Source organism: Chrysochloris asiatica, unplaced genomic scaffold (genome assembly GCF_000296735.1).
Source record: "Chrysochloris asiatica unplaced genomic scaffold, ChrAsi1.0 scaffold00329, whole genome shotgun sequence".
NCBI lineage: Eukaryota > Metazoa > Chordata > Mammalia > Afrosoricida > Chrysochloridae > Chrysochloris > Chrysochloris asiatica.
In genome coordinates, this window is record NW_006408847.1 from 2,203,999 (window position 1) to 2,231,586 (window position 27,588).

Consider the following 27,588-nt stretch of genomic DNA (forward strand, 5'->3'; position numbering starts at 1 on the left):
AACAGCAACAATGGCCACCCCATGTGTTGACACGGTAGAACTGTGCTCCATAGGGTTGATTTTTTTTTTTTTGACAGTAGATGGGCACATGTTTCTTTTGAGCCACCTAGGTGGACTAAACCCTCCCTCCTTTCCTCAGAAGCAGAAAGCACAAGCCATTTCTATCACTCAGGGACTTTTAGCAAATGTTAACCATTAAAATCATTGGTCTGGTAGTATTGTGGGGTAAGCACTGGACTGCTAACCACAATGTTAGTAGTTCAAATCCACCAGCCCCTCTTCAGGAGAAAGATAGGGCTGTCTGTTCCCAGGAGGATATGTAGCCCCAGAAACCCTCTACAGGTTCACTAGGAGTCAGAAATGACTCAACAACACCTAGCAAGAATAAGAAAGTTTTGCTAATTAATGAATTTTAAACCAAAAACCAAACCCACTGCCATCATTCACCTTTTTTCTTTATATATTGACAGCTTCAAATGTATTTGGAATTGCTCATGATAAAAAAAAGCCCTGGTTATCATAAAACCACTGTGACCAGCAAGAGAGTGTGAGAACCAAGTGATTATTATTAGTCATATTATTGTATATAAAGGAACTCTGGAGTGTAGTGGTTACCAGTCAGGCTGCTAACCTCAAGGTACCAGTGGTTACATAGGAGACAAATGAGGCTTTCTGCTCCCATAAAGATTTACAGCCTTAGAAACCCTCCACAGGGTCACTAGGAGTCAGACTCGACTCCACGGCACATCACCACCATCAACATGTATTAACCTCGTCTCCTACCATTCTCTCTACCCATTATGCTGCAGCCCACTGGACTCCTAGAACTGGCCAAGTCCTTTCCCAGTTCAGAGCCTGATTGTTTTCTGTTCCTTCTGCCTAGAAGGCTCTTTGCTCCCTCTTCATGTGGTAGCTTATTCTCACCCTTCTTGTCTCAGCTCAATCTTCTCCTTTACAGAGCAGCCTTCTTTAACTCCACTAATTAAGGCCACATCCTCCACCCCAATACCTTCTGCAAAAAAGATAACACCAAACATCCCTGCCACAGTACACTCACGCAGCTGGGTTCAGTAATTCATTGCAATCAATGGCCACAGACACTCAGACATCATACTCATAATTATAGGGTTTATTAGGGAAGTTAACAGATTATAATTCAGAGTCAAATATGCTCAGGGCACAGTTGTTCCATCAGAGCAGCCTCTCCTCAGACGTTTCTCAGGGCTGTTGAAAAGGCACAATACTCCATTTGTGTGGCAGTTCCTCAGCCTGAAGGCACTGGGCTCTAGATCCCTGGGTCAGCAAAAGTAGCTCCCTTAAATAAGTGCCTGAAGGCACCCCACTCTGCAAGCAAGCCTCCTGCACAAAGTCACTCAGCTTGACTTGCACTGTAGACTGGGAAGTCCACTGCTCTGTTTCATGCTCTTGTTATTGGTTCTACTGCTCCTCTGCCATTCCTTTGGTGTCACAGCTTCCTGTCCGTGGGTCAAGGAGGTTCAATGTGCCAGGATTTCAGGGTCCAAAGGACACACTCCATTCCTGCCTCTTCTTCTTTGATGGTTGTGAGATGCCCACACCTGCTTCTGAGATGGTTCATTTCATACCCACGTAGTAATTCCAAGTTCTTACAATTACAATGAACTCTATTAATATTTTCAGCTGAATTGTGTCATCTTATCAGTATCTTCTCACACCTACTCTTACCCAGACCCATCAGCAAAGAGTCGTTAGATGGGAGTTACAAAGACTAAGGCTAAAAGACACAAATGATTCACCACACCCTCCATCCCATTATCTTATTTCATCCACAGTACTCACTATGGTCTGACTGCCACCATCTGCTTTTTCACTTGCTGATTTTCTGGCTTTACCTCTAGAAGGTGAGTTCCAGGAAGACAGAAGCCTAGTCAATATCTTCCTAGCACACAATCTTATACCTGGAAATTTATTGTTGAGACAGTGCACCAGACACCACACCTGTCTCCCTAACCACCACTTTGAAAAGCAGGTGTTAGTTACCTTCATTGTACAACTTGAAGAAACTGAAGCTTGGCCAGTTGAAGTCACAAAGATAGCTGATACATCATAAAAGGGAGGCCTGGAGAAAATAGCATCCTGAGTTTCCTGGTAGTCAAAAGAGGAGAGAGAGACCAGTAGGTTATATAGCTTTAATCATTTCTTTAAAAGCACTTCAGGCTATCATTAAGAAGGTTTTCCACACATTATGGACTACACGTTAACAGGAAAGTCGTCACCATGTAAGTGTGTGTGTTTTAACATTTTTCTTTTTACTTTATTTTATACTTATATAAAAGTTGTAAGAATAGCAATAAGAACCAGAGAGTTCCCATCTCCCTTTCATTCCACCCCCCCACCCCCCGCAATGTTAACATCTCATATAACTAGAGTATAGTTATCAAAACCAGGAAATGAACCCTGATATAACACTATTATCCAGATTATAGACCTATTTGAAATTTCCACCAGTTTTCAAATGTCTTTTTATCTGGCCCAGAACCCATGTTAAGTTTCCTTGTTTCGTTCAGTTTTCATGTTTTTAGTCTTTTCTAATAAGGAGCTCTTGTAGCGTAGTGGTTACGAATTGGGCTGTGAATCTCAAGGTCAGCAGTTCGAAACTACCAGCTGTTCCACGGGAGAAAGATGAGGCTTGCTGCTCCCATAAAGATTTACAGCCTCAGAAACCCTGTACAGGGTCGCTATGAGTCGGAACCAACTCCATGGCACATAACAACAACAATCTGTGACAGTTCATCAGTCTGTCTTGGACTTTCTTTTTCTAAGTTTCTCTATTTTATCATGTTGAGAATATGCATAGTTAAAAAAATACACCACGTCAACAATTTCTACATGTATAATTTAGTAGCATTGTTTATATTCTTCGAGTTGCACAACAGTCTCAACCTCTTTTTCTGAGTTGTTCCTCCCTCATTAACATGAACTCACTGCCCCCTCAGGTTCCTGTCTCATCTTTGGAGTGGCTGTTATCAATTTGACTCTGTATAGATGGTTTTGAAAAGAGCATCATGCTCAAGACTGACCTTTTTTACTAGTTAAGCTAGAGTGTTGTCCAGTTTAAGGAACCATGCAAGTTTTGTAGAAAGAACTTTAAATGCTCAGCTTTCAAAATCAGTCTGAGCATTCTTTTTAGGAGCATTTCTCATACTGGCTCTTAATGGATGCTGAGGTTGTTTCCTCCTGGAGCTCACATTCTACATGGGCCTTCTGGGAAGGCAATTCTATCAGTTCCCCTTAATACAATCCAGGCACACATCTCTTTGGAGACCTGACTTGATACAGGTGTCAAGTTTGAAAGCATTAGGAAACCTACTGAAAACACTATGGAGTCCTGGCATGACTCTGTAGGATATCAACCTTGCTAACCACGTGGTTGGAGTCCTGGTGTGACGTTGTGGGCTAATGAGTTAGACTGCAAAGTCCATTTGAACCACAAGGTCAGTGGTTCAAGCTTACCAGCTGCTCCTAGGAAACCCTATACGGGGTCGCTATGGGTTGAAACCAACTCGACAGCACTTCACAACAACAACAATAATAGAGGTGCCTTGAGAGAAAGGCTTGGTGATTAACTTCTGAAAGATCACAGTCATTGAAAATCACTTGGAGCATGGTTCTACTCTGACACGTGGGCTTACCAGGAGTCTGAATTGATTCAGTGGCAGCTGGTTTCTTTAATGTGTTCTTTGTTTTGTTTTATGGAGGAATGAAAAAATAGGGACTGGAGGTAGAGACACCCAATTCTGAGTTTATTGAGTTGTCCAAATAATCAATAGGAGATAGAACTAAAGTAGCATCAATCGGCTTGAAGTGGAGGAAAAAAAGAGCACTTTGTCACTTGAGAATTTGCCTCCCACAAATAAAAAGGCGGGTGCTAAAATCTGTTAGGAGTCCTGGTGTGGTGCTGTAGGATAAACTCCAGACTGCTAATCACAGGTTGGCGGTTCAAGCCCACCAGCCACTCCTTGGAAACCCTATACAGAGCTGTGAGTCTATAGTGACTCCACGGCACCTAACAGCAACAACAAAATCTATTAAGATTGTGAGAATTTGAGTGGTTAAAATTGATCATATACTAGGACACAAAGAAAACTTCACTATGTTTTTCTCAATTTATAGGCCAAGTTTTCATACCACCATTCAGTAAAATTACATTACTAACATATGCATATAGAAGAAATCTAAACCCTAAAAAAAAGGCATCATTATTTACTCAAAGAAAAAAGTTAAGCATAATTAGACTATTTATAAAATATTGAAAGTGGAAACCGTGATCTAGTAAATGTTTAAACAGGATAAAGTCAAATCTGTATTCATAGGAAAACTTACGGATTTAATTACACTGACTCTTCACTTGTTGATAGGGTTAAGGTCCAAAAACTAGATTATTATACAAATATCAGCCTTATGTGAAAATGGAAGGTTACCACAATCAGACCACAAAATGGGGGATGGCTACGTCACATGTCTGCCAAATTACATAATTGCATGACTGAAAAATCACTGAGAAATTGTGGCCCAGCCAAACTAGCAAATAACCTTAACGATCACAGCCAGTATTATTACACTTGTCTGGCATGTCAGGATGCATTACTACCAGACATACATTGTTAATGTGCAAAATAGTCAGGTAGTAGATTTTTTACTATTGTCATAAATGTATTTGATAAGTGAAAAGTAGGTATATTTGCATTTATTCAAAAAGAATTCAACTCAGGAAATTAGGAAAATAACAACATCGCAATGATATACTTAGAGAATTTGAAAATAAAACATTGTAATTGATATGTAGTGCAAGAGCTGAATCCTTTATAAAATTAATGAAATAAATGATCTTTAATGTCTGATAAAACCAAAAAGGGAAACAAATAAACTAAATTATGACTGATAACAGACATCACTATATATACAAAGGAGATTTTTTTAAATGAGAAAGTCAATCTATGGCTATTATGCTAATGTGCTGAAAGTCTAAATGAAATGGATGATTATCTAGGAATTTATAAATGATCAATTTATAAGAAAAGATGGAAAATGCCCCAATTTATTTATGAGACATACAGAAACAAAAACAAATAAAGATAGCATACACAAAAAAATAAAAAACTAATAATTATTCAATTTATGACAGTAGCTATAAAATTCTTTAAATACTCTACTAGGCGCCCACTATGTCATTAAGATGACAAGAAGGAAGGAAAAGATCAAAATGGATATCAGAAGAGACTCTGAAACTTGCTCTCCAGCATAGAGATTCTAAAGCAAATGGAAGAAATGAGGAGGTACAAGAGCTGAACAGAACATTTCAAAGGTCAGCTTGCGAAGACAAAATCAAAAATTACAACGAAATGTGCAAAGATGTGGCATTAGAAAACCAAAAGTGAAGACCATGCTCAGCATTTTTCAAGCTTAGGGAACTGAAGAAAAGATTCAAGCCTTGACTTTAGTTATTGAAGGATTCTTTGGGCAAATTATTGAATGATGCAAAAAGCATCAAAAGAAGATGAAAGGCACACACAGAGTTACTGTAACAACAAAAAAAAAGGTTGATGTTCACCTATTTCAAGAGGTAGTATATGATCAAGAGCCAATGATACTGAAGGAAGAAGTCCAAGGTGCATTGAAACACTTGGCAAAGAACAAGGCTCCAGGAATTGGTGGAATAAAAGTTGAAATCTTTCAAGAAAATGAGGTGGCCCTGGAGGCACTTACTCAACTATGTCAAGAAATATGGAAGACAACTATCTGGCCGACTGATTGGAAAAGATCCATATTTGTGCCCATTCCAAAGAGAGGTGACCCTACATAATTCGGGAATCATTGGACAATATCTTTGATATCCCATGGAAGTAAAGTTTTACTAAAGGTAATACAAAAACAGCTGCAACTATACACTGACAGAGAACTTCCAGAGGTTCAAGCTGGATTCAGAAGAGGACATAGAACGAGGGATATCATTGCTGACGTCAGATGGATCTTGGCTGAATATGAGAGAGATGTTTACTTGTGTTTTATTGACTACTCAAAGGTCTTAGAGTGTGTGAATCATGACAAGTTATAGACAACATTACAAAGTATGAGTATTCCGGAACACTTAATAATGCTTATGAGGAACCTGTACATAGACCAAGAGGCAGTTGTTCGAACAGAACACAGGAACACTGAATGGTTTAAAATTAGGCAAGGTGTGCGACCATAATTATTCAACCTGTATGCTGAGCAAATAATCCAGGAAGCTGGCTTATATGAAGAAAAACGTGGCATCCGGTTTGGAGGAAGACTCATAATAATCTGTGATATGCAGGTGATACATCCTTGCTTGCTGAAAGTGAAGAGGACTTAAAATATTTACTGATGAAGATCAAAGACCACAGCCTTTGGTATGGATTGTATCTCAATGTAAAGAAAACAAAAATCCTCACCACTGGACCAATAAACTACATTCTGATCAATGGAGAAAAGATAGAAGTTGTCAAAGACTGCATTTTTCTTGAATCAGCAGCCATCAATACTCATGGAAGCAGCAGTCAAGAAATCAACATATTGCATTAGGCAAATCAGCTGTACAAGACCTTTTTTTTAAAGTGTTGAAGAGCAAAGATGCCAGCTTGAGGACAAAGGTGTGCCTGACCCAAGCCATGGTATTTTCAGCAACCTCATATTCATGCGAAAGTTGGACAGTGAATAAGAAAGATCATAGAAGAATTGATGCATTTAGTTATGGTGTTAGAGGACAATATTAAAAGTACCATGGGCTGCCAAAAGAATAAACAGATCTGTGTTGGAAGAAGTGTAGCCAGAGTGCTCCTTGGAGGCTAGGATGGCCAGACTTCGTCTCTCATAATTCAGACATATTGTCAGGAGGGACCAGTCACTGGAGAAGAATATCATGTTTGGTAAGATGGTGGGTCAGAGCAAAAGAGGAAGACCCCCAGCGAAATGGATTGGCAAAGTGGCAGCATCAATGGGCTCAAGTGTGGCAACAATTGTGAGGCTAGCTCAGGATCGGGCAGTGTTTTGTTCTGTTGTGCACAGGGTCACTATGAGTCAGTCCAATTTGAAGGCACCTAACAACAATAACAACAACAACCATGGGAGGACAGATTGCTATTCAGAAATGAGAACTTTAAGTTATTATCTTTTAATCCAGTAATTCCACTACTAGGAATTAAAAAAAAAAAAAAAAAAAGAAACGAAACCTAAATTCCGAGTCACAGCAACTGTAAATCTTTACAGAGCACACAACCTCCTTTTTATTCTTATGGAACAGCTGGTGGGTTTGAACTGCTGACCTTACAGTTAGCAGTCTAAAATCTATCCTACTGCCCTACCTGGGCACCTTACAAATAGGAATATATCTAAGAAAATAACTAGACATGATAACAAAGATTTCATATAAGAATATTAATTGCAATTGATATTATAACAAAAAATTAGAAACAATCTAAATGTACAATATTGTTGTTGTTAAGTGCTGGTGAGTTGGTTCTCTGTATAGTGTTTCCAAGGTGTGGCTGGTGGATTTGAGCCACTGATCTTGCAGTTCAAATCAACTTAGCTCCGGTGTTTTATCCTGCAGCACCATACCAAGACTCCAAATGTACAATATTAGGGAAATGATTAAATAACAGATTCATGGGTAGCTATTAAAAATGATGTTTTCTGAAACAAATGATATTTATTCAAACACATGTGAATAATACATTGTGTGTTTGAATAGGACTTTGTTTTTTTTTTTAGTTAGTGGGACCACAGTGTATGCTGTAGAAAGAAGGTGGGCATTCTACATAGAATGGACAAAGTGAACAAAGAGAGGAGAGAGAGAGTGAAGAGATTGACAGTCTCCTCTTTATAGTTCCCAGGAACCAGCAGGTGGTGAGTGAGTGAGTAGAGAGGGAAAGAGTCAGATCTCAGATGGCACTGAATATCATTTTAAAGAACTGGAGTCTGTTGTCACAGGGAGTTAGTAAAGGATGCTAAGCACTGTAATGCCCAGGTAAGATTTATATTTGCTAAGTACCGAGACCTACTGTGTGTCAGAGTTTATAGGGTTGTCAGTGACTAATTTTTCAAAAAAAGGTAGCTCTCCAGGCCTTTCTTTTGAGTTGTCCTTGGGTGAACTAGAACCTCCAGTCTTTTGGTTAGCAGCTTACCATGTTAAGCATCTGTATCACCCAGAGATTCATTCATGTGAAGGGAGTTAGATTAGACCAGGATGAGCCTGAGGCAGGGAAGCCAGTTGGGAGCCTGATCTGAAAGAGTGGGCACGAGAGCGTGACTGGAGACCAGGCTATAAGGACCATTTATAGAGTTCTGGGGGCACTGCAGGATAAACATTGGACTGCTAACCACAAGATTGACAGTTCAAACCCACCAGCCCCTCTGATGGTAAAAGATAAGGCTTTCTGCTCTTGTATAGATTTATAGCCTCAAAAACCGTATACCGGGTCACTATGAGTTGGAACTGACTCTATGGCAATGTTTTTTTATGAGTTGATTGGCTGGATGGATTGGTGAGGCGGGGCATTAGGATAGCTTCCGGTGTCTAATCCAGGGGTGCTACCAAGTGAGGTAGAGGTAGGCTCTCTAAAATTACATGAATTTTTTAAATAGCACTACCAGTGGCCGCAGCAACAGGATCAGGTGTAACAACAACTGTGAGGAGGGTGCAGGACCGGGCAGTGTTCATTCTGTTGTGTACGGGGTCGCTATGAGTCAGAACCACACTCAAGGGTACCTAACACCAACATCAATCTTAGCGAATATTTAGAGAGAGAAATCTGTTGTCATTGCTTACAGGACAAATAGAATTACAAATGTGGTGGGTCAACAACAAAGATCCACCACTGTAGGTTACTAATTCTAGTAAAACGAAAGAATCCTTTTTCTTTTCTTTTTTTTAATGTTCCTTATCCTTCTATCAGACTCATCTCATAAAATCACATTCAAATTTAAATCTGTCAAAGAATTTGAATATCTTTGAGGGGAATGGAGCTATTCAGAGTCTGTTTTGAACAGTTTCTCTATGTTGGATCATTATGACTCTTTGGAATCGTAAAATTTATAAACCAGAAAGGAGGCCTTGGAAAATTAGCAGCAAGGGGCTTGAATCATTCTATTGTTTCATCACAGATTGCAGAAGCTCACTGCTGCTGCTTTGAAACAGGAATTCTCATTGCATATTCAAGCCAAATGTGTGCAATATTAAAGATCAATTGCTGCAGTTAATTGCTACTGGTAAATCTTTAAAAACAATTCAAGCGTCTGAAGGTTCATAAAATTGGGTAATTAACAGTAAAGCAGGATGCCTGCCGTCCTAACTGCCTGGTGCTGATTAGCACATGTGGATGAAACCCTGTCATCTGCTTTAAGTGCTGTGACGGTGTCTGTCTTTTAATTTAACTGCCATGGCTCTATTGTCCGAATACAAAAGAAAAAGTGGAATAACGGTCAGTGATCTAAGAGTTGCTTTGCACTTAAAGTAGACATTTGAGCACAAACCCCACAGTCCTGGGAACACAGTGACATTAAGTCCTGTTATTGCTTACTTAGATGCCTAAGGATGATGTTAAAGACAGGTACAAAGGAAAGGTTCTCATTAAGCATGTGCTGCCCCTGAGACGTCCCTGCCTCCCCGACCCACATCACTGTCAGTGCCTTTGCAAAAGCCTCACAGTTGGCTGCAGAGGCCTGACTGTCCTGTTCAACACTTTAATAATATGGATGGTCCTGCCTTCTGCCTCTTCTGAGGGACACAAATCGTGACTCCCTGTCAACAAGTTCATCCAGGGCTTTGGCCCACTCTCCCGTGGGAGCAGCACATCATTTCAGTCAAGATGGATGAGCTCAGCTGAGATGTACACTTCCCACAATTAGATCTCCACCGGAACCAAAGCTGTCAGCACTCAAGCACAAGCATTGGAGAATGACTAGTTTTTGGCACTTTATAATGATTTCAGTGACTGCACCTCAAGATGATATATTTAGAATGTTGACCCAGGGACAGTAACTCAGGTCTGCTCTTGGCTCTTCAGAAATGCAGCTCTCTCTTTTTTTTTCTTTTCAAATTGAGGTAAAAGTTCCTGTTTAAATAATTTGAAGTATACAATTCAGGCACTTTTAGTACTTTCATAATGTACAACTCTCTTAATTGTCAAACTCCAGAACATTTTCATCACTCCAAAAAAGAAATCCCACATTCATTCCCACCATCCCCCAGCATCCAACAACTAATCTGCTTTTTGTCTCTATGGATTGACCTATTCTGGACACTTAATATAAATGAAATCATATAATACAGACCTTTTGTGTCTGGCTTCTTTCATTTAGCATAATGTTTTCAAGGTTCATCCATGTATTGGCATTTCCTTCTTTTTATTGTAGAATATGATTTCATTGTATGGATATTAGATGGTAACAGAATTAGGTTATTTCTACTTTGGGTTATTATGAATAATACTGCAGTGGACAATCAGGTACAAGTTTTCATGTGGACATATGTTTTCACTTCTCTTGGATATAGTCCTAGAAGTGGAATTATTCCCCAAAGTAGAAGTAACCCTAATAAAGAGGTTATCGTATAGATAACCTCTTTAAAGTGTTAAAGAGCAAAAATGTCACTTTGAAGACTAAGGTGTGCCTAAGCCAAGCCATATTATTTTCAATCACCTCATATGCATGTGAAAGCTGGACAATGAGTAAGAAAGACTGAAGAAAACTTGATGCATTTGAATTATGGTGTTGGCATAATTCAATGTTGAATATTGCATATACCACGGACTGCTAGAGAATGAATAAATTGTCTTAGAAGAAGTACAGCCAGAATGTTTCTTAGAAGCAAGGATGATGAGACTTTGTCTCATATACTTTGGACATGTTATCAAGAGTGATTAGTCCCCAGAGAAGGACATCATGCTTGATAAAGTTTTAAAAAGTTAAAAAGAGGAAGACCTTCATGAGCTTGGACTGACAGAGGTCATCAGCAATAGGCTCAAATCTAACAATAATTGTGGAGGTGACGCAAAAGATGAGGCTTTCTACTCCCGTAAAGATTTACACCCTCGGAAACCCTGTACAGGGTCGCTATGGGTCGGAATCGACTCGAAGGCACTTAACAACAACAACAACAACATATATAGAATCACTATGAGTCAGAACCCACTCAACGGAAACTAACAACATAACTCTATGTTTAACTATTTGAGGAACCACCAAACTTTTCCATAAGAGGCTGTACAATTTTGCATTCCCACCAGCAATGAATAAGGACTCCAGTTTTCTACATCCTCACCTATACTTGTTATTTTCCATTATTAGTATTATTTGTTTTTAATTTTATTATAGCCGTTATAATGGGTATGAGTGTGTATGAAAGGAGAGAAGGTTAGCACTCCCCTTGATAGGATGGAAGAGGCCCTTGGGCCTTACAACACATACATGGTTAAGACATTGCCACCTACTTTTGTAGTATCTAACTATGGTTTTTGGGGTCTTAGTGTAGAACCATAGGATAAACACTTGACCTCAAGTCAGTTTGAACTGCAAGATTGGTGTTTCAAACTCACCAGCTGCTCCTTGGAAACCCTATACAGAGTCGCTGTGAGTCAGAACCAACTCAACAGCACTTAACAACAACAAAGTGGGTATGAAATGGTACCGCATCATGGTTTTGATTTTCATTTCTCAAATAACTAATGAATGATGTTGAGCTTCTTTTTATGGGTTTATTGGTCATTTGTATATCTTCTTTGGAGAGCTGCCTCTTTAAGTCTTTTACCCATTTAAAAATTGATCATTGAACTTTTTGTTGTTGTTGGATTATAGAATTCAGGATATTAAACCCTTATCAAATATACAACGAGAAGTTAAAAAAGTTTCCAATTCATACATGCATGGGTTTATTATTTTTTTTTCCCCATGGGTTTATTTTAAATAAAACATGTTTAAACATGTCTCTGTGATCAATGATGGATATAGACAAGTTCCCTCAGTAATATACTTATCTTAGCTTTGTTAGTGTGCCTTCAAAATAAAAGTTCCAATCAAGAGAGTGACTTCCGAGGGGATCTGCTCATCCAGTTAAATTTAAGGCAGAGAGCTCATCTTAGAAAGTTATGACAACTATTTCTTGGGATTCCCAGGGGGCAATCTTGATAGATTTTCTTGAAGGACATGAAGCAATCACAGGGGCTTATTATGAAGAAGTTTTATGAAAATAAAAAACTGCATTGATAAGAAAAAAAGCCAGGAAAGTTGTACTGAGGAATTTATTTTCCTATCACAAAAAACAATCTGTTCATTCTTTGAGAGTAGCCAGGGTCATCCTATGAGAGCTGTCTTGTGAAAGCTTACCTCATCCACTCTATGGCCTTGAGCTTGCCTCTCCAGATTTCTTTTTTGTTTCCCAAACTCAAAGAACATTTCAAAGGAAAATACTTGGAGTCCCTCAAGGATGTCAAAACTGCTGTTTTGATGTGGTGTAAACTGAAGAGCACAGAATTCTTTGAGAAAGGGCTAGAGAGATGGAAACACCACCTTCAGTAATGGAAAAGCCTAGATAGAGAATTCTGATATTTTTGTTTAATACAGGCTTTCCATTCTGATATTTTTTGTTTAATAAAGCTACTATGATTTTATAGCAATACTTTTTGACTTATCCTCATGATTTATGTTAATGTGTATAATAGATTTGTTATTATTTAAAATACATTGATAAATATTTTTTAAATGTTTCTCAGATTTAATTTTAATATGATACATTTCTATCATACAGTGTTAGGGAAGAATATTAAAAGTACTATGGACTATCAGGAGATCAAGCAAATCGCCAGAATGCTCCTTAGAAGCCAAGATGGCGAGACTTCGTCTCTCATACTTCAGACATGCTATCAGGAGGGAGTGGTCCCTGGAGAAGTGTATCATGCATGGTAAAGTGGAAGGTCAATGAAAAAGGGAAGACTCCCAATGATATGGGTTGGCACAGTGGCAACAGCAATGGGCTCAAGCAAACGGCAATTGTGAAGATGGCACAGGACCAGACAGTGTTTCCTTCTGTTGTGCATAGGGTTACTATGAGTCGGAACGAACTCAATAGCACCTAACAGCAACAACAAATTTCTATAGCTATAACCCCCATAAACAAAACACTTTAGGGTTTTAAATGATTTCCAAAATGTTGAAATCACTGCCCTATGTTGTTCTGCTAAAGAGGAGTAGCCACAGAAGAGTTGGCTATGGTGGCAGCTCTGTTGTCAGACACCTGTTGAGACCCTCACATAAATATCATATGCTGTTCACAATTTATCCTTCATTTACTCTGGTAGAAATGGGTATGATAATGCTAACATCATGGAGTGGCCATGAGAATCAAAACAAATGATGCAATTAAGTGGTAAATCAATGGCACCAAACTTGGATGTTTTCTTGTTACCTATAGGTGATGGAATTTTATTGCCAGTCTTGTGAGACCGCAATGTGTCGTGAGTGCACTGAGGGGGAGCATGCAGAACACCCCACAGTCCCGCTCAAGGATGTGGTGGAGCAGCACAAGGCCTCGCTCCAGGTCCAGCTGGATGCTGTCAACAAAAGGTGGGGCACATTTCAGCTAGGCTTTCCTCCCCTGGGTTCCCAGTTGGCCACCTGTCCTGGTTTCTTGTCCCAGTGGGTTAGTAGGTTCATGTTACCTTTCAAGAGATCATTTGCTGTGCCACAAATAGATTCTGCATTGGTCATGGGTCTGTGGTCATAAATTAGTGAGTTATGAAGCTTGTCCCCTATTTCCTTGTATAATGAGTGGTGTCATTTTTGTTTTAGTACCTTATTTTGTTTAAAGGAATAAAATACATCCAAGGAAAATGCTGTCATGAGAGCTCTGAAGTTTATGCCCAAAATAAAATTCTCTGAGAAGCCTTTCTTAGCTACTGTTCTTGATATACTGACAGGCATTTTACATGAGCTTTGATTAGTTCCCTGAGAGCCAGGGAAAATGGAACTTTGCTCAATTCCCCCCATATTCTCTTGCTTCCAGCCAGGCTCTTTCTTTGGCCTGATAGTGAGAGAAGAGCATCACAGTGTGGTGCATGTAAAAGATCAAAGAGGAAATATTTACAAACTGAAAAGCAGAACCAGTAAATCTCTTCACTGATAGTTATAGTAAGAGAAGTATGGTTATTTCTATACTAAATAAAAGAACTTTGAAACTTGAGAGAAGTTCCCAGGATACTCTCAGTTTGGGTAAGTTTTTCATGTGGTTGGGGAAAAAAGACAGTTATATATTTAGAACAGTTGCTTCAACCTTGGGAGATTTTGTTCCTCAAGTGACATTTGGCCATGTCTGGAGACATTTTTGTTTGTCACAACTGTGTGTGGGGTGTGTGTATTAAACATTCGACAGTGCACAGTAAGCCCACCCACCCCACCCAACTAATTGCCCAAAATGTCAATAGTGCCCAAGCTTAAGGAAACCTTGATTTAGAGTGTGATGAAAAGCACATCAAGGCTTTGTACCGTCAATTATTTCAAATAGATAGAAGGTTGGTTGAAATAGATGTGGACTTATAAAGTTTCTTCTTTCAAAGGCAGTAATTATGCCATATTTATTCTGTTCAGTTATTAAGTTTTTTAATGATGAAAGGCATGGTAAATATTTTTGACAGTACATAGTGTTTAGACAGATCTTTAAATACGTTAGCCTTGATGTTTAATGATCTTAACTATCCCCCAGACTCCCAGAAATAGATTCAGCTCTTCAGTTCATCTCAGAAATCATTCATCAGCTAACTAACCAAAAGGCCAGCATTGTGGATGATATTCATTCTACTTTTGATGAGCTCCAGAAGACATTAAACGTGCGCAAGAGTGTGCTGCTTATGGAACTAGAGGTCAACTATGGCCTCAAACACAAAGTAAGACTCTACTCATTCTTACAGATATTCTGTAAAAGATCGGTGATATCAGTGACACTTTACAGCACTGAATTACTGGGTTCCTGGTGAGGTGCTGTAGGATAAAGCACTGGGCCACAAGGAAACCTTGTACAGGGTCACTGCGGGAGAAAGATGAGGCTTTCTACTCCCGTAAAGATTTACACCTTCGGAAAACCTGTACAGGGTCGCTATGGGTCGGAACCGACTCAACAGCACTTAACAACAACAACAACGATAACAACAGAGAACATTCAACCGGGTCCTGAAGTGTCACAATTATATAACCAACTATGTTTTTCCTTCCTGTTGTCAGCAAAGTTCAATGGTTCTGAAACCTTAAGAACCAATTTATAATATTGTTGTTAAGTGCTGTCTAGTTGGTTCCAATTCATAGTGACCCTGTACAGGGTTTTGGAGGAGTGGCTTGTGGGTCTGAACTGCCAACCTTAAGTTAGCAGTTCAGTTTTTATCCTGCAGAACCATAACAGGATTCCCAATTTGTAATGTTTTGCTGTTGTTGATAAGTGCTGTAGAGTTGGTTCTGACTCATAGCGACCCTGTAAAGGGTTTCCAAGGAGTGGCTGGTGGGTTTGAATTACCAACCTTGTGGATCGCAGTCTAGTGACTATCTTCCAACACCACACTAGAACTCCAGTTTATAATGATTATAAATTTTGACAAACGATGAGGTTGAATATAGAGTAATGATTTCAGGATTTAGGGTTAAACTGGGTTGTTTCCCTGCCTTAATTATAATGTTTAATACTGTCTTAATTGCTTTCTCATACCCACACCAACCAGTTAGTCAACTTCAAAGCGAACCCTGACTGCAGCCTTGTTTAACTCTGCAGTCTGATCTCAAAACCAGGGATGAAAGCTTCTGATAGTCAAGTGTAGAGAGTTTTTATTTTTGGGTATCTGTTCTTTTGGGTGGTAGGCTTTAGAGGGAAGTCTGGACATAAAGATACTGAGCACTGCATATTTTAAATGTCAAGCATATCAATTTGTTTCCTACTCTCTTGGTCGTGATATTTGTACTTGTCCCTATCAAAAACACATGACCTAAGAAATATGTGTGTAGGAGAGGCCGGGTGTGGTGGAAGGGAAAAAGAAAATACTGGGAATGCAATGTAGGGTTTCCTGTTAGAACTGTGTTTACTGGGTTAAAGTAAATACCACTGGCATAGTACCACCCCAGTGGGCAGGTCTAGAACATTCCCCGCTCCGGTATTTAATAGGCTCATCTGGTGTCCGGAGTAGCAAGCTGTGGAGCCTGGCACCACACCCGGACGCACTCACCAGCCATCCGGTTTTTCCGGCAGGTCCTTCAGTCGCAGCTGGATACCCTGCTCCAGGGCCAGGAGAGCATTAAGAGCTGCAGCAACTTCACAGCGCAGGCCCTCAACCATGGCACCGAGACGGAGGTGCTGCTGGTCAAGAAGCAGATGAGCGAGAAGCTGAACGAACTCGCTGACCAGGATTTCCCATTACATCCTCGGGAAAACGATCAGCTGGACTTCATTGTGGAAACGGAAGGGTTGAAGAAGTCCATTCACAACCTGGGGACCATTTTGACCACCAATGCCGTTGCCTCTGAGACGGTGGCCACGGGTGAGGGGCTGCGGCAGACCATCATTGGGCAGCCCATGTCTGTCACCATAACAACCAAGGACAAAGACGGGGAGCTGTGCAAGACCGGCAACGCCTACATCACCGCGGAGCTGAGCACCCCCGACGGCAGCGTGGCAGACGGGGAGATCCTGGACAACAAGAACGGCACCTATGAATTTTTGTATACCGTCCAGAAGGAAGGGGACTTCACCCTCTCACTGAGACTCTATGACCAACACATCCGAGGCAGCCCCTTTAAACTCAAAGTGATCCGCTCAGCTGATGTGTCTCCCACCACCGAAGGAGTGAAGAGGCGTGTGAAGTCCCCGGGGAGCGGTCATGTCAAGCAAAAGGCAGTGAAAAGGCCCGCCAGCATGTACAGCACCGGAAAACGAAAAGAGAACCCCATCGAAGACGATTTGATCTTTCGAGTGGGTAAGGAGAGGACACCACTGTAGCTGATGCCTTAGTTAAGCACTGGTTTGCTTGTGGGGTCAATGGGAACTGTCATAGGTACCCTGGTGGTGCAGCGGTCAAAGGGTTGGGCTGTCCTTCTAAAGGTTGGCAGTTAAAATCCTCCAGAGAAAGATGTGCCATCCTGCATCCCTAAAGAGCATCATGTTGGAAACCTTATGGGTGGGTAGTTTTGTTCTATTGGAATTGCTTGAAGAGCAGTAAGTTTGGTGTGAGAAAGTGTTTGCAACTTCTATCTGAAGGTAAGGAGCTCTGGTATGTAGTGATTACACATTGGGCTGCTAACCTCAGGGTCAGCAGTTCAAAACTACCAGCTGTTCCATGGGAGAAAGATGAGGCTTTCTACTCCTGTAAAGATTTACAGTCTTGGAAACCCTATTTGGGTCTCTGTGAGTCGGAACTGATCCCACGGCACATAACCACCACTACCACCACCACCTGAAGGTGTTGGGAGCCGTATTTTATTAGGTGAATTTATATAGTCACCTTTGAAGAGTTTATTTTCTTCTTTTTTTATATATAAATCACATGTGCTGCATAAAACTGGACATACAGAAAAATCACAGTACCTAGCATCTCTTTAAGGAACATGTTGACAATCTTCATTTTCTTCCTTTGGGAGTGTTTTCAGAGTGTTCCCACTTAATTCAAAGGCAGAAAGATTGTTACATCAGATAGCTTGCTGTGTTTTTCTGAAATCCCTGAGCCATAGCTTTACTAAGGGCAGGAGTGTCTTAAATCTCTTGGTTACTGCTTCTACACTGTGCAGGGTGTGTGTGCAGTGGGGCATTGCAGTTTTGAACTCTTCCAGCCTCCCAGCTGTGTGTGTCAACCCCAGCTGCTGAGCAGAGTCCCAACGAGGGGAGCTTGGTTGTTTGTGGTAACTTGGAGAATGGAATGGGGTTGGGCTAGAAGCAAAAAAGGTGCAGGATGAGTCAAGAGAATTTGGGAATTCCCATGTCTGATCTATTATCTCTGTTTTTTTGTTTTCTGTTTTTAAACTGTTTTCTTAAAATAAAGAAAGTGAACAACCAGGAAACATTCTTAAGAAAAATAATTCTGAATTTGTTCTTAGTTACTGTTTCCGAAAGGAGCTCCAGCCTGCTTTTCTTTCTCCTTCTCCAGCTCTACAATGTAGTACCTCATAAAGGTGCTGCATACTATAGAAATTGAAATACTGGTGTGTAGATGATAGATTGGGTTAGTTTGGGTTCAATGATAGAAGCAGTTCTTTGCTGTAGACCTTCTCAAGAACCTCTAGAATCTGCTGATGTCCAGTGTAAGTCTACAAGGCAAGGGAGTGATAGCAGGCAGCATTTCCAGACGTTTCTGTGCTTAAAACTCTTTTTCTGGGGAACAGCTTGGGAACTCTGGAAGCTTGGAACATATTAGGGCAAAAGCTCTATGTTAATTATTTAGGCTAATCTTGGTAAAGACAGTGGTCTGACACTTGTTGCCTCAGAGCATGGAAGTGAGCATATGCCATTGCCCATATGTACATATGGCTGTAAATGATTATTCCCTACTACCCTGAAGTACGAGACCTGGGTGCATAGTGGGTTATGTGTCAGCAGGTCAAGTCCACCCACTGTGAAAGACAGATGAGGCTTTCTACTCACATAAAGATTTACAGCCTCTGAAATCCTAGACAGGGTTACTATGAGTCGAAACCGACTCGATAGCACACAACCACCACCGTCACCCTTGAAGCAGAGTGGAGGGACTGGAGCGCAGGACAGAATTGGGAGCCTCCCAGGCTGCTCCGGTTCTACCACTTACTTGAGCCTTGGGCAGGTTTCTCAGCCTTCCAGAGTTTCAGTTTCAATGCCCATAAAATAAAATACATGATTATGTGCTTCTCAGATTTCTTTTAAGTACCAAGCTTAATGCCTAGCGTAGAGGTGGAGCTAAGTAAGTGAGAGGTATTGTTATTGCACATATTATTCAGGCTGTTTGACCATCCCAACTATCAGTTCTTCAAAAAAATGTAACCAGTTACTTTCCATTGGTTGTGTGTATTAAGCACTCAGTCTCTTATTCAGACCCCAGGCAAATGACTCCAGTCTACTTCTGCAGATAGCTTACAGAGAAGAGAAAGGTGCAGATCTAAAATCAGGCAGGTTTGGGTCTCAATTCTGATTCTCTTTCCAGCTAGCCAAATAGCTTACCCATTCTGAATCCAGTTTCCTCTACTGTAAAATAAAGGGAATACATTATTACCTAGCTCTTAAGGTTGCTGTAGGAGTGAAATGAGAGAGACTGCTTTTTATGTGCCTGGCACTTGCCAATGTACAGTAAGGACTTGGTTGTTAGGTGCCAGCTAGTCAGTTCTAACTCATAGTAACCAGTCCTGAGTCAGCCTTTCAAGTGTTGCTGTGTTTGAGCCCACTGTTGAAGTCCATCTTGTTAATGACATTCCTCATTTTTGCTTATCTTTTATTTTACCAAGCATGATGTCCTTCTCCTGGGATTAGTACCTCCTGATACCCTATCCAAAAAAATGAGACAAAATCTCACCATCATCTTTTCTAAGGACCATTCTTACTGTACTTCTTCCAAGACAGATTTGTTTGTTCTTCTGGAAGTCCCTGATGTGTTCAATTTTCTTTGCCAACACCGCAATTCAAATGCATAAATTAATTCTTCATGGGTCTTCCTCATTAATAATCCAGGTTTTGCATGTATATGAGGTGATTGAAAATACCTTGGCTTGGGTCAGGTACACCTTAGTCTTTATTTTTATTCGTCATCATCATCTCCACCTGCACTTTGTACCTGAGGGATGAGGCATCTGTTTTGGGGGTGTTCGTGTGACACATAGGATAAGCATTTGGCTACTAAACAGCAAGGTCGGCAATACAATCCTACCAGCTGCTCCTCAGAAACCCCACAGAGGGTCGCTACAAGTTAGATGTGACTCCGTGGCACTTAACAACAACATATTGACTTTAAATTCTTAGCTCCCATCCCAGGTGGAAATGCAGCCATAGTGATCCATTGACATGATGGGAAGGTGTTTATATGTTTAAATATTTGTGAAGAGTTTAGAACAGTGCCTGACACTCTATATACTACATTTGTGTTTATTAATGAAGTAGAGATGTTTCACACCTCAGATATGCAGGGCCAAAAAGAAAAGCAAAACTCACTGGCCTATTCCTCTCTAACCTTGTGTTTTAATCAAGAGTCCATCTAGAAGAACTACTCCCTGTAGTTCTTATAACTTATAATAATATAACTCAAAAGGATGTTTGTGGAGCACCTAGTGCCCTCCAGGCTTTATGCTGGGTTGTGGGGATAGAGATGAAAGAAATATAATCTCCCTTAAAGAGCTTACACAATTTGGGGCAATCGATACATGACCCAATTTTACTATATCATGGATTAGGTTATGGAATATTATAGAAATGAGATGGAATTAAAAATGGGACAAGAACTCTGAGTAGGATTTACCCAAGTTGGCAGGAGGGAATGACATCCCAGGCCAAGGGATGGATGGGTGAGAGGTGAAGAGGAGTGGGCATGATTGATGTTTAGGGGGACATGTCCCATGAGAAGATGCTAGGTGAGCAAAGGTACAGAGAATGAAAAGTGAGGGCACAGGCCAGCAGTGCATAGACCAATCAGTGCTAGAGCCCTCTGCGTTCACTCCTGGATACCTTCATTCCTGAAGTCTTTGCCTGTTTTATCTTTCCTCAAGAACTATCTTTTATCTCTCTCTATTTCAATTGAAAAGTATAGTAACTATAATCTAAGACACAACTTGAAAACACCCAAAATTCATGTTTAATTTAAGTACAATGGATTCAAGACCAAGTGTACATGTTACATATATCAAGACTAGATTACACATTATCATAGTCATTGTCATCATCATCAGCATTGTCTTAGGCTGGTTCTGAGAAGCAAAACCAGTAAAGCATATATACACACAGAGGTTTATATCAAGGAAATGGCTCACACAGTTGTAGAGGTGGGCAAGTTCCTAGTCTGTGGGTCAGATGTCAGGTGAAGAGTTCTCTTGTCTCACATGACTTCAGAGGCTGATGAACCCAAGATCTGCAGGTCAGACGGCAGTCTTCTGGCTGCAGAGGCAAATGAGTCCACAATCAGTTGGTAAGAGGGCACGTTGTTGAATCTTATGATCAGCAGCAGGCTCATGTCCAAAGAACTGGAGGTCAGATGACGAGCCAGATTCAGGATCCAGATCCAACAAAAGCAAGCAAACTTTGCCCAACTGTCCAATATATTGGAAACAGGTCACACCCCTAAGGAGTCTTCCTTTCAGTTGATTGGCTGCTCATAGCAGATTTCATCATGGAGTTGATAACTTTATATTAAATCTCCTCATGGGGGAGGATTATGGTACTGGTAAAGAATAGTGAAAGTACCATAGACTTCCAGAAGACTGAACAAATCTGTTTTGGAAGAAGTATGACTGGATTGCTCCTAAAAAGTGATAATGGCTAGATGTTATCTCTCTGTCTCTTGAACTTTGGACATGTTGTCGGGAAGGACCAATCCCTAGAGAAAGCTGTCTTGCTTGGTAAAGTAGAGGGTCAGCAAAAAAGAAGAAGACCCCTCCAAATGGATGAATTGACACAATGGCAGCAACAAAGGACTCAAACATAACAATTGTGAGGATGGCGCAGAACCCAGCAGTGTTTTGTTGTGTTGTATGTGGTGTCACTATGAGTCAGAACTGACTTGACAGCGCCTAATGACAACAACATGGGGGATTACTATGTCTCAGCTGCCAAGCCACTGAGAATCCTGGCCCAGTCAAGTTAGACACACAGCCTTAACTATCAGAGTTACCATCATCATTATCACACTTTTTCCCAATGCATTTGATGGTAGAATCACTTTCCGTATTAGGTATTTATTCGCTAGTTGGTGCTTCCCTAACATCATGTGCCCTCATCTTCCTTTGAGTCCCCAAATAATCCACTATGATTATTTTTATTTGTGCATGAGTCCTAGTTAGGACTTTTGAACCAGTTCAGCCTAGTTCAGTTATGGCCAATGAAGCGACACTGGAAAGGACCCAAATTTCTAAAATGTGGGTGAGCCAAATGCTAACTAGAACAGGAAAAATGATGAATCAAAACCCTGGTATGCCTTTGTCTTAGCACTTTAAGCTTCTCTGTTTTAAAAAAACCCAATTTACTGCCATAGAATCGATTCAGACTCATAGTGACCCTTTATAGGGTTTTCAAGGCTATAAATCTTTCTTTACAGGAGCAGACAGCCTTACCTTGCTCAGAAATAGTTAGCTTTTGGGTTTGAAATGCTGACCTTGAGGTTAGCAGTCCATTGCTTATCATACAACACCACCAGAGCGCCTTAAGCTTCTCTGTAGAGTCATATAATTATATTTGCATGATAATAGAGCATTTGTGATTTTGAACAGTCCCTTTATGCATGTGTTGAAGCCTGCTCCATGTGATGTAGAATTCATTCAAATTCAACTGCATACATGAAAGGACAACTGTGGTTCTGCTGTTTGCTCAGCTTGTCTCCATTCCTGCAGGTCTCACACATGCTGAGTTCATGCTGTCCTAATTTTTGTGCTTCAAGAGGTAGAATTTCCATGTATTTGAGTTTATACAACAACCACAAGTACATGTGCTCATTTTATGTAGTCAAAAAACGTGTGTACTACATTGTCTGTGTGATATAGAAGATTTTTAGTGGTAATTTTGACTTGCAGCTTTACCTTCCTCACCAATGATCCAGCCCCCTTTTAGGTGTGATTATTTGAGCACCTAGTATTTATCAGACACTTTGATTCTTGTTGTTGGGTTAGCTGCAATAGAGTTGGCTCCCAGCTCATGGTGACCCAGTACACAATGAAGCAAAACACTGCCTGATCCTCCTGTCCATCCCCATGTTCACTGTGAATCAGGCCATTTTTAGCTATAGAGTTTTCATTTGCTGCATTTCTGGAGTAGATTAGCAGACTCTTCTTCCTAACCTGTTTTAGTCTGGAAGCTTTGCTAAAACCGATTCATCATGGTTATTGTTGTTAGGTTGAGTTGATCTCAACTCATAGTGACCCCATGTGACAAAGTAGAGCTGACCCATAGGGTTTTCTTGGCTAAATTCTTTACAGAAGCAGATTACCAGATCTTTCTTCTGTGGTATCATTGTTAACAGCCAAGTGCTTACCGTTTGTGCCAAAAGGTCCCATTTAGAAGTACACAGACGTATAGCTAAATTAATTTAGTGTCTTCAGTATGAATCAAGTTGAGATGGTGTAGGAGGCTGGCAGATCTAAGACTAAGCTGGCTTTGAAGGATTAATAACTTTGTCAGATGGAAAGAGGAAAGACCTTTTAGATGAAAAGAAAGCAGGTACAAAGACAGAAAGATGAGAATCCAGGTAGTTCAAGGAACTACAAATGATTCCATTATCCTGGAGCATAGTGTAAAGGAGGATATAAGCAGAGATCAGGCTATGTTTTCTTTATAAGGACTAGGACTTAGTTTTGTAAACCTGTGTTTCTAGAAGGTAATCTATAAACCGCTTACATAGGAATTCCTTCGAGTGACTGCTAAAAATTTAAATTCCTGGATTCCAAACAGCATTTATTGAGTCAGAATCTCTGGGGAGGGGCCAGAAACCTGCATTCTATAAGCTGCAGTGATATTTATCAGGTGTAAGAACCAGAGCTCTAAGTGATGGGGTGGGGTGACTTAATAAGGTATATTCACTTTCCAACAAGCCTCCGGGCATTATAGAGGATCTATTGGCACTGTCTCCCAGGAAGCAGGGAGATCATAAAGATGTTGCAATTGTCCACAAGAGGTATTATGAGCACCAAAATTAAGTGATGCAATGAAGTAGAAAGGGCAGGTTTCTAAGATGCTTAGGAGTTAGAAGGCAAGACTTAGCAGTGACCAATTAGAACCTACAGCTGTTTGACTTGAGATGCTAGAGGGATGTGGGCAATAGAGTGATGGTTAAGTCTGTGGAATAGGAAGCTATAGTGCCCCACATTTTGGCCCTGACACTGATACTTACTATCTGCGCAATCTTGTTAAATTAATTAACCTTTTGGTGCCTTGAGTTCCCTCTAAAATGGGATGACAACCTACATCACAGGGTTGTGGCAATAAATAGCGTTCAGTAAATTTTAGAGAGGCTAAGTAGGTCTAAGAAGGAGCTCTGGTAGCGTAGTGGTTACGAATCTGGCTGCGAACCTTAAGGTCAGCAGTTCGAAACTACCAGCCGCTTCACGGGAGAAAGATGAGGCTTTCTACTCCCTTAAGGATTTACACCCTCGGAAACCCTGTACAGGGTCGCTATGGGTCGGAACCGACTCAACAGCACTTAACAACAACAACAACAACAACAACAAGTAGGTCTAATGGAGTCCTAGTGTGACGCCGTAGGATAAGCACATGACTGTCAACCACAAGTTCTGTGGTTCAAACCCACCTGCCACTCCTTGGAAATCATATACTTGATCGCTACAAGTCAGAAATGACTGGACGTCAATCAACAACAATGTAGGTAACATTAGTTAACATATCCATAGTTGTAGTATAGGAATATTAGTTAATATAATTAAGAACATAGCAGATAAAGACCTCAAAAACACATCTGCTTAAGTTTGAATCCCAGTCTGTTTTAATAAGCTGTGTTACTTTGGGAAAGTTATTTAATCTATCTCTGTGTCTTAGTTTCTTCACCTGCAAAGCAGGAAAATGTTAACATATACCTCTCCTATAGTTATGGTGAGGATTTATGAAATCAATATGTATAAAAACTTATGATAGTGCAGTTATATAGTAATCAATGAATAAATGTTAACTATCCTGATGTGGCGCTGTTGGCTAAGGTGTCACACTGCAAAGTCGTTTGAACTTCAAGTTCGGTAGTTCAAGCTCACCATCTGCTCCTTGGAAACCCTATACAGGGTTGCTATGGCTCGGAATCGACTCGACAGCACTTAACAACAACAACAACAACAATTGCTGTTATGCATTAGTCATATGAATTATAGTGTTAGAGAAGAATATTAAAAGACAGCCAAAAGAATAAACAAATCTGTGTTGGATGAAGTGCAGCCAGAATGCTCCTTAAAAGTCAGGATGACGAGAGTCTGTCTCTCATACTTCAGACATATTGTCAAGTGGGACCGTTTCCTGGAAAAGGACATCATTCTTAGTCAAGTAGAGGGTGACCGATAAAGAAGACCCCCAATGAGATGAATTGGCACAGCGGCAGCAGAAATGGGCTCAAGTATAACAACAGCTGTGAGGGTGGTACAGAACCAAGCAGTGTTTAGTTGTTGTGCAGAGGGTTACTATGAGTTGGAACTTACTCAATGGCACCTAACAACAACACAACAGCAATTGTTGTTATTAGGTTCCTTGGTGGCACAGCAGTTTACTTGATTATTAACCTAGAGGTTGGTGGCTTGAACCCACCCAGTGGCTGTAGCTTGGGAAAAAAGACCTGGAAATTTGCTTCTGTCAAGATTACAGCCAAGTGAACCCTATGGATCATTGTATCCTGTAATGCATGGGTTCACCATAAATAAGAATCAACTCAACAGCAATGAGTGTGTTGGTTTGGTTTTTATGGCTATTATTATTATTATCATCAGAATCAAGATAAAGCAAGAGGGAGAATAGGTATGTTTCAGTTTTGATCATCTGGATGGAGGTATACAATAAGATGTAGGTTTTAGCTCAGCAAAAAGCTAGAGCTAGAGCTGAATTTGGAAGAAAAAAGCATGAGAAGTTACATTAAATCATGAGTTTATATGAAGTGTCAAAGATAACTGTGGTTCCAAGAGGAATAGATGGGGAATGGAAGAAAGAAGTATGAAAAAGCAGTAGGTATTCTCTGAGGCAAGTATTGTACATTTCATCATCATATGTCATCTTCTTTAAAATTCATATTGTTAGCTGCTATCAATCCCCATGCACAACAGAAGGTAACACTGCCTATGATTGGGTAGGGATTGGACCATTGTGATCCACAAGATTTTCATTGACTGGTTTCTAGAAGTAGATCATCAGGACTTCATCCTAGTCCATCTTAGTCTGAAAGCTCCACTGAAACCTGTTCAGCATCACAGCGACACCCAAATTTCCAGTGGCAGACAGGTCGAGTAGTTGTGCATGAGGTACATTGGTCAGGGATCAAACTCCGGTTTCCTGCATGGAGGGTGTGTGTGTGTGTGATTTCTACCAGTGTTCCTACTGAAAATCCTTAGGAGACTTAATATACCTTCAGCTCCTAATATCCCTGCAGTATAGTATACTTATTGTTAGTTGCCATCAAGTCCGCCCTTAACCCATGGCAACCCCATGTGTGATAGAATAGAACTGCCCCATAGGGTTTTTCTTGGCTGTAATCTTTACAGAAACAGTTGGCCACACCTTTCTTCCATGAAGCCACTGAGTGGGTTCAAACTACCAGCTTGAGTCTAGCAGCTGCTGCAAAAAGTCTGCACCTCCTCAGTTTCTCTAATATACTCACCACAGTATACCATGGAGAGTAAGAACCCTGGTGGCATGAACAGTAACATGCTTAGCTAAAGATTGGCAAGCTATACCCACCCAGTAGCTCCACAGAAGAAAGATCTGGGGGTCTCCTTTTGTAAAGATTTCTGCCTATGGGGCAGTTCTACACTGTAACACATGGGGTCACTCCCATGAGTTGAAAATGACATGACAGCACCAAAGAACAACCATGCAGAAGGCTGAAGGGGAGTCAGACTGGCTCACAAGAGCTGTTGAGTTCATCCCTACCTAGCTCTGTTCAGCGAGTTCATATCTACAATGGTGTTCGAACAGCAGGAGCGTTTGTACACCATACACTAAAGAAATCAGAAAATGCTACCAGCCAGCCCTCCCATCCTCACACACACGCCACCGCCTGCTCTTCATGAATTGACAGATAACTGTCCTTAAGCTGAAAAAACGAAGGCTCAGAGCAGTGAAACCTGGGGTCGGAACCCAGTGTCCTTTTCATTGCACAATGACTCCTCTTTATCTAAAATGTCCTTTGACTACAGTGGTTTCCTAAAATTGAGATACTGGATACCTCCCATGCCTGAAACCATAATATATGCCCACTGTGAGCAAGTTCCTGTGTTACTCTAACATTGTACTGGAATGCAATCCTGAATGTATTCAGGAGAGTAGTTGAGAACATCGTAGGGGTTGTTTTCCCCTGTAAAGTGAGAGTATGCTGACTAGACGCCCTGAGCTGGTTTTGTCAGCTACTAAAGAAAGTACTTGAATAAAGGGGAAGCTAAAAGGTGTGGGTGGAAGTGAAAGAAATTACTATTGAGTTGTTTCAAATTATGTAATTCATATATCATTCCTTAATGAGAACATGAGAAGTGTTGAATGAAACATCCATTTGTACTCTAGAACAATATGCTTTCTTGTAGTATAAAATAGATGTGTAAAATCACTTAGCCTGGGCTCAGAGACTTTACAGAAAGATAATCTTATTAATGTATGCCCTTTCCCCGCCAACAAAATCCCTGGGTGGTGCAAATGGTTAAATAATTTGGCTG

General features: G+C 40.6%; 1 protein-coding gene across 1 annotated transcript in view; it reads left to right on the forward strand.

The window, feature by feature from the left end:
* The window catches only part of TRIM2 (tripartite motif containing 2), a 312,448-nt gene that overhangs the window by 234,475 nt on the left and 50,385 nt on the right, over positions 1 to 27,588 (forward strand). The window contains exons 4-6 of the mRNA XM_006875503.1: positions 13,469 to 13,620; positions 14,756 to 14,936; positions 16,280 to 17,003. Coding sequence (XP_006875565.1) covers positions 13,469 to 13,620; positions 14,756 to 14,936; positions 16,280 to 17,003 — 1,057 coding nt within the window. The remainder of the gene's footprint in view (positions 1 to 13,468; positions 13,621 to 14,755; positions 14,937 to 16,279; positions 17,004 to 27,588) is intronic.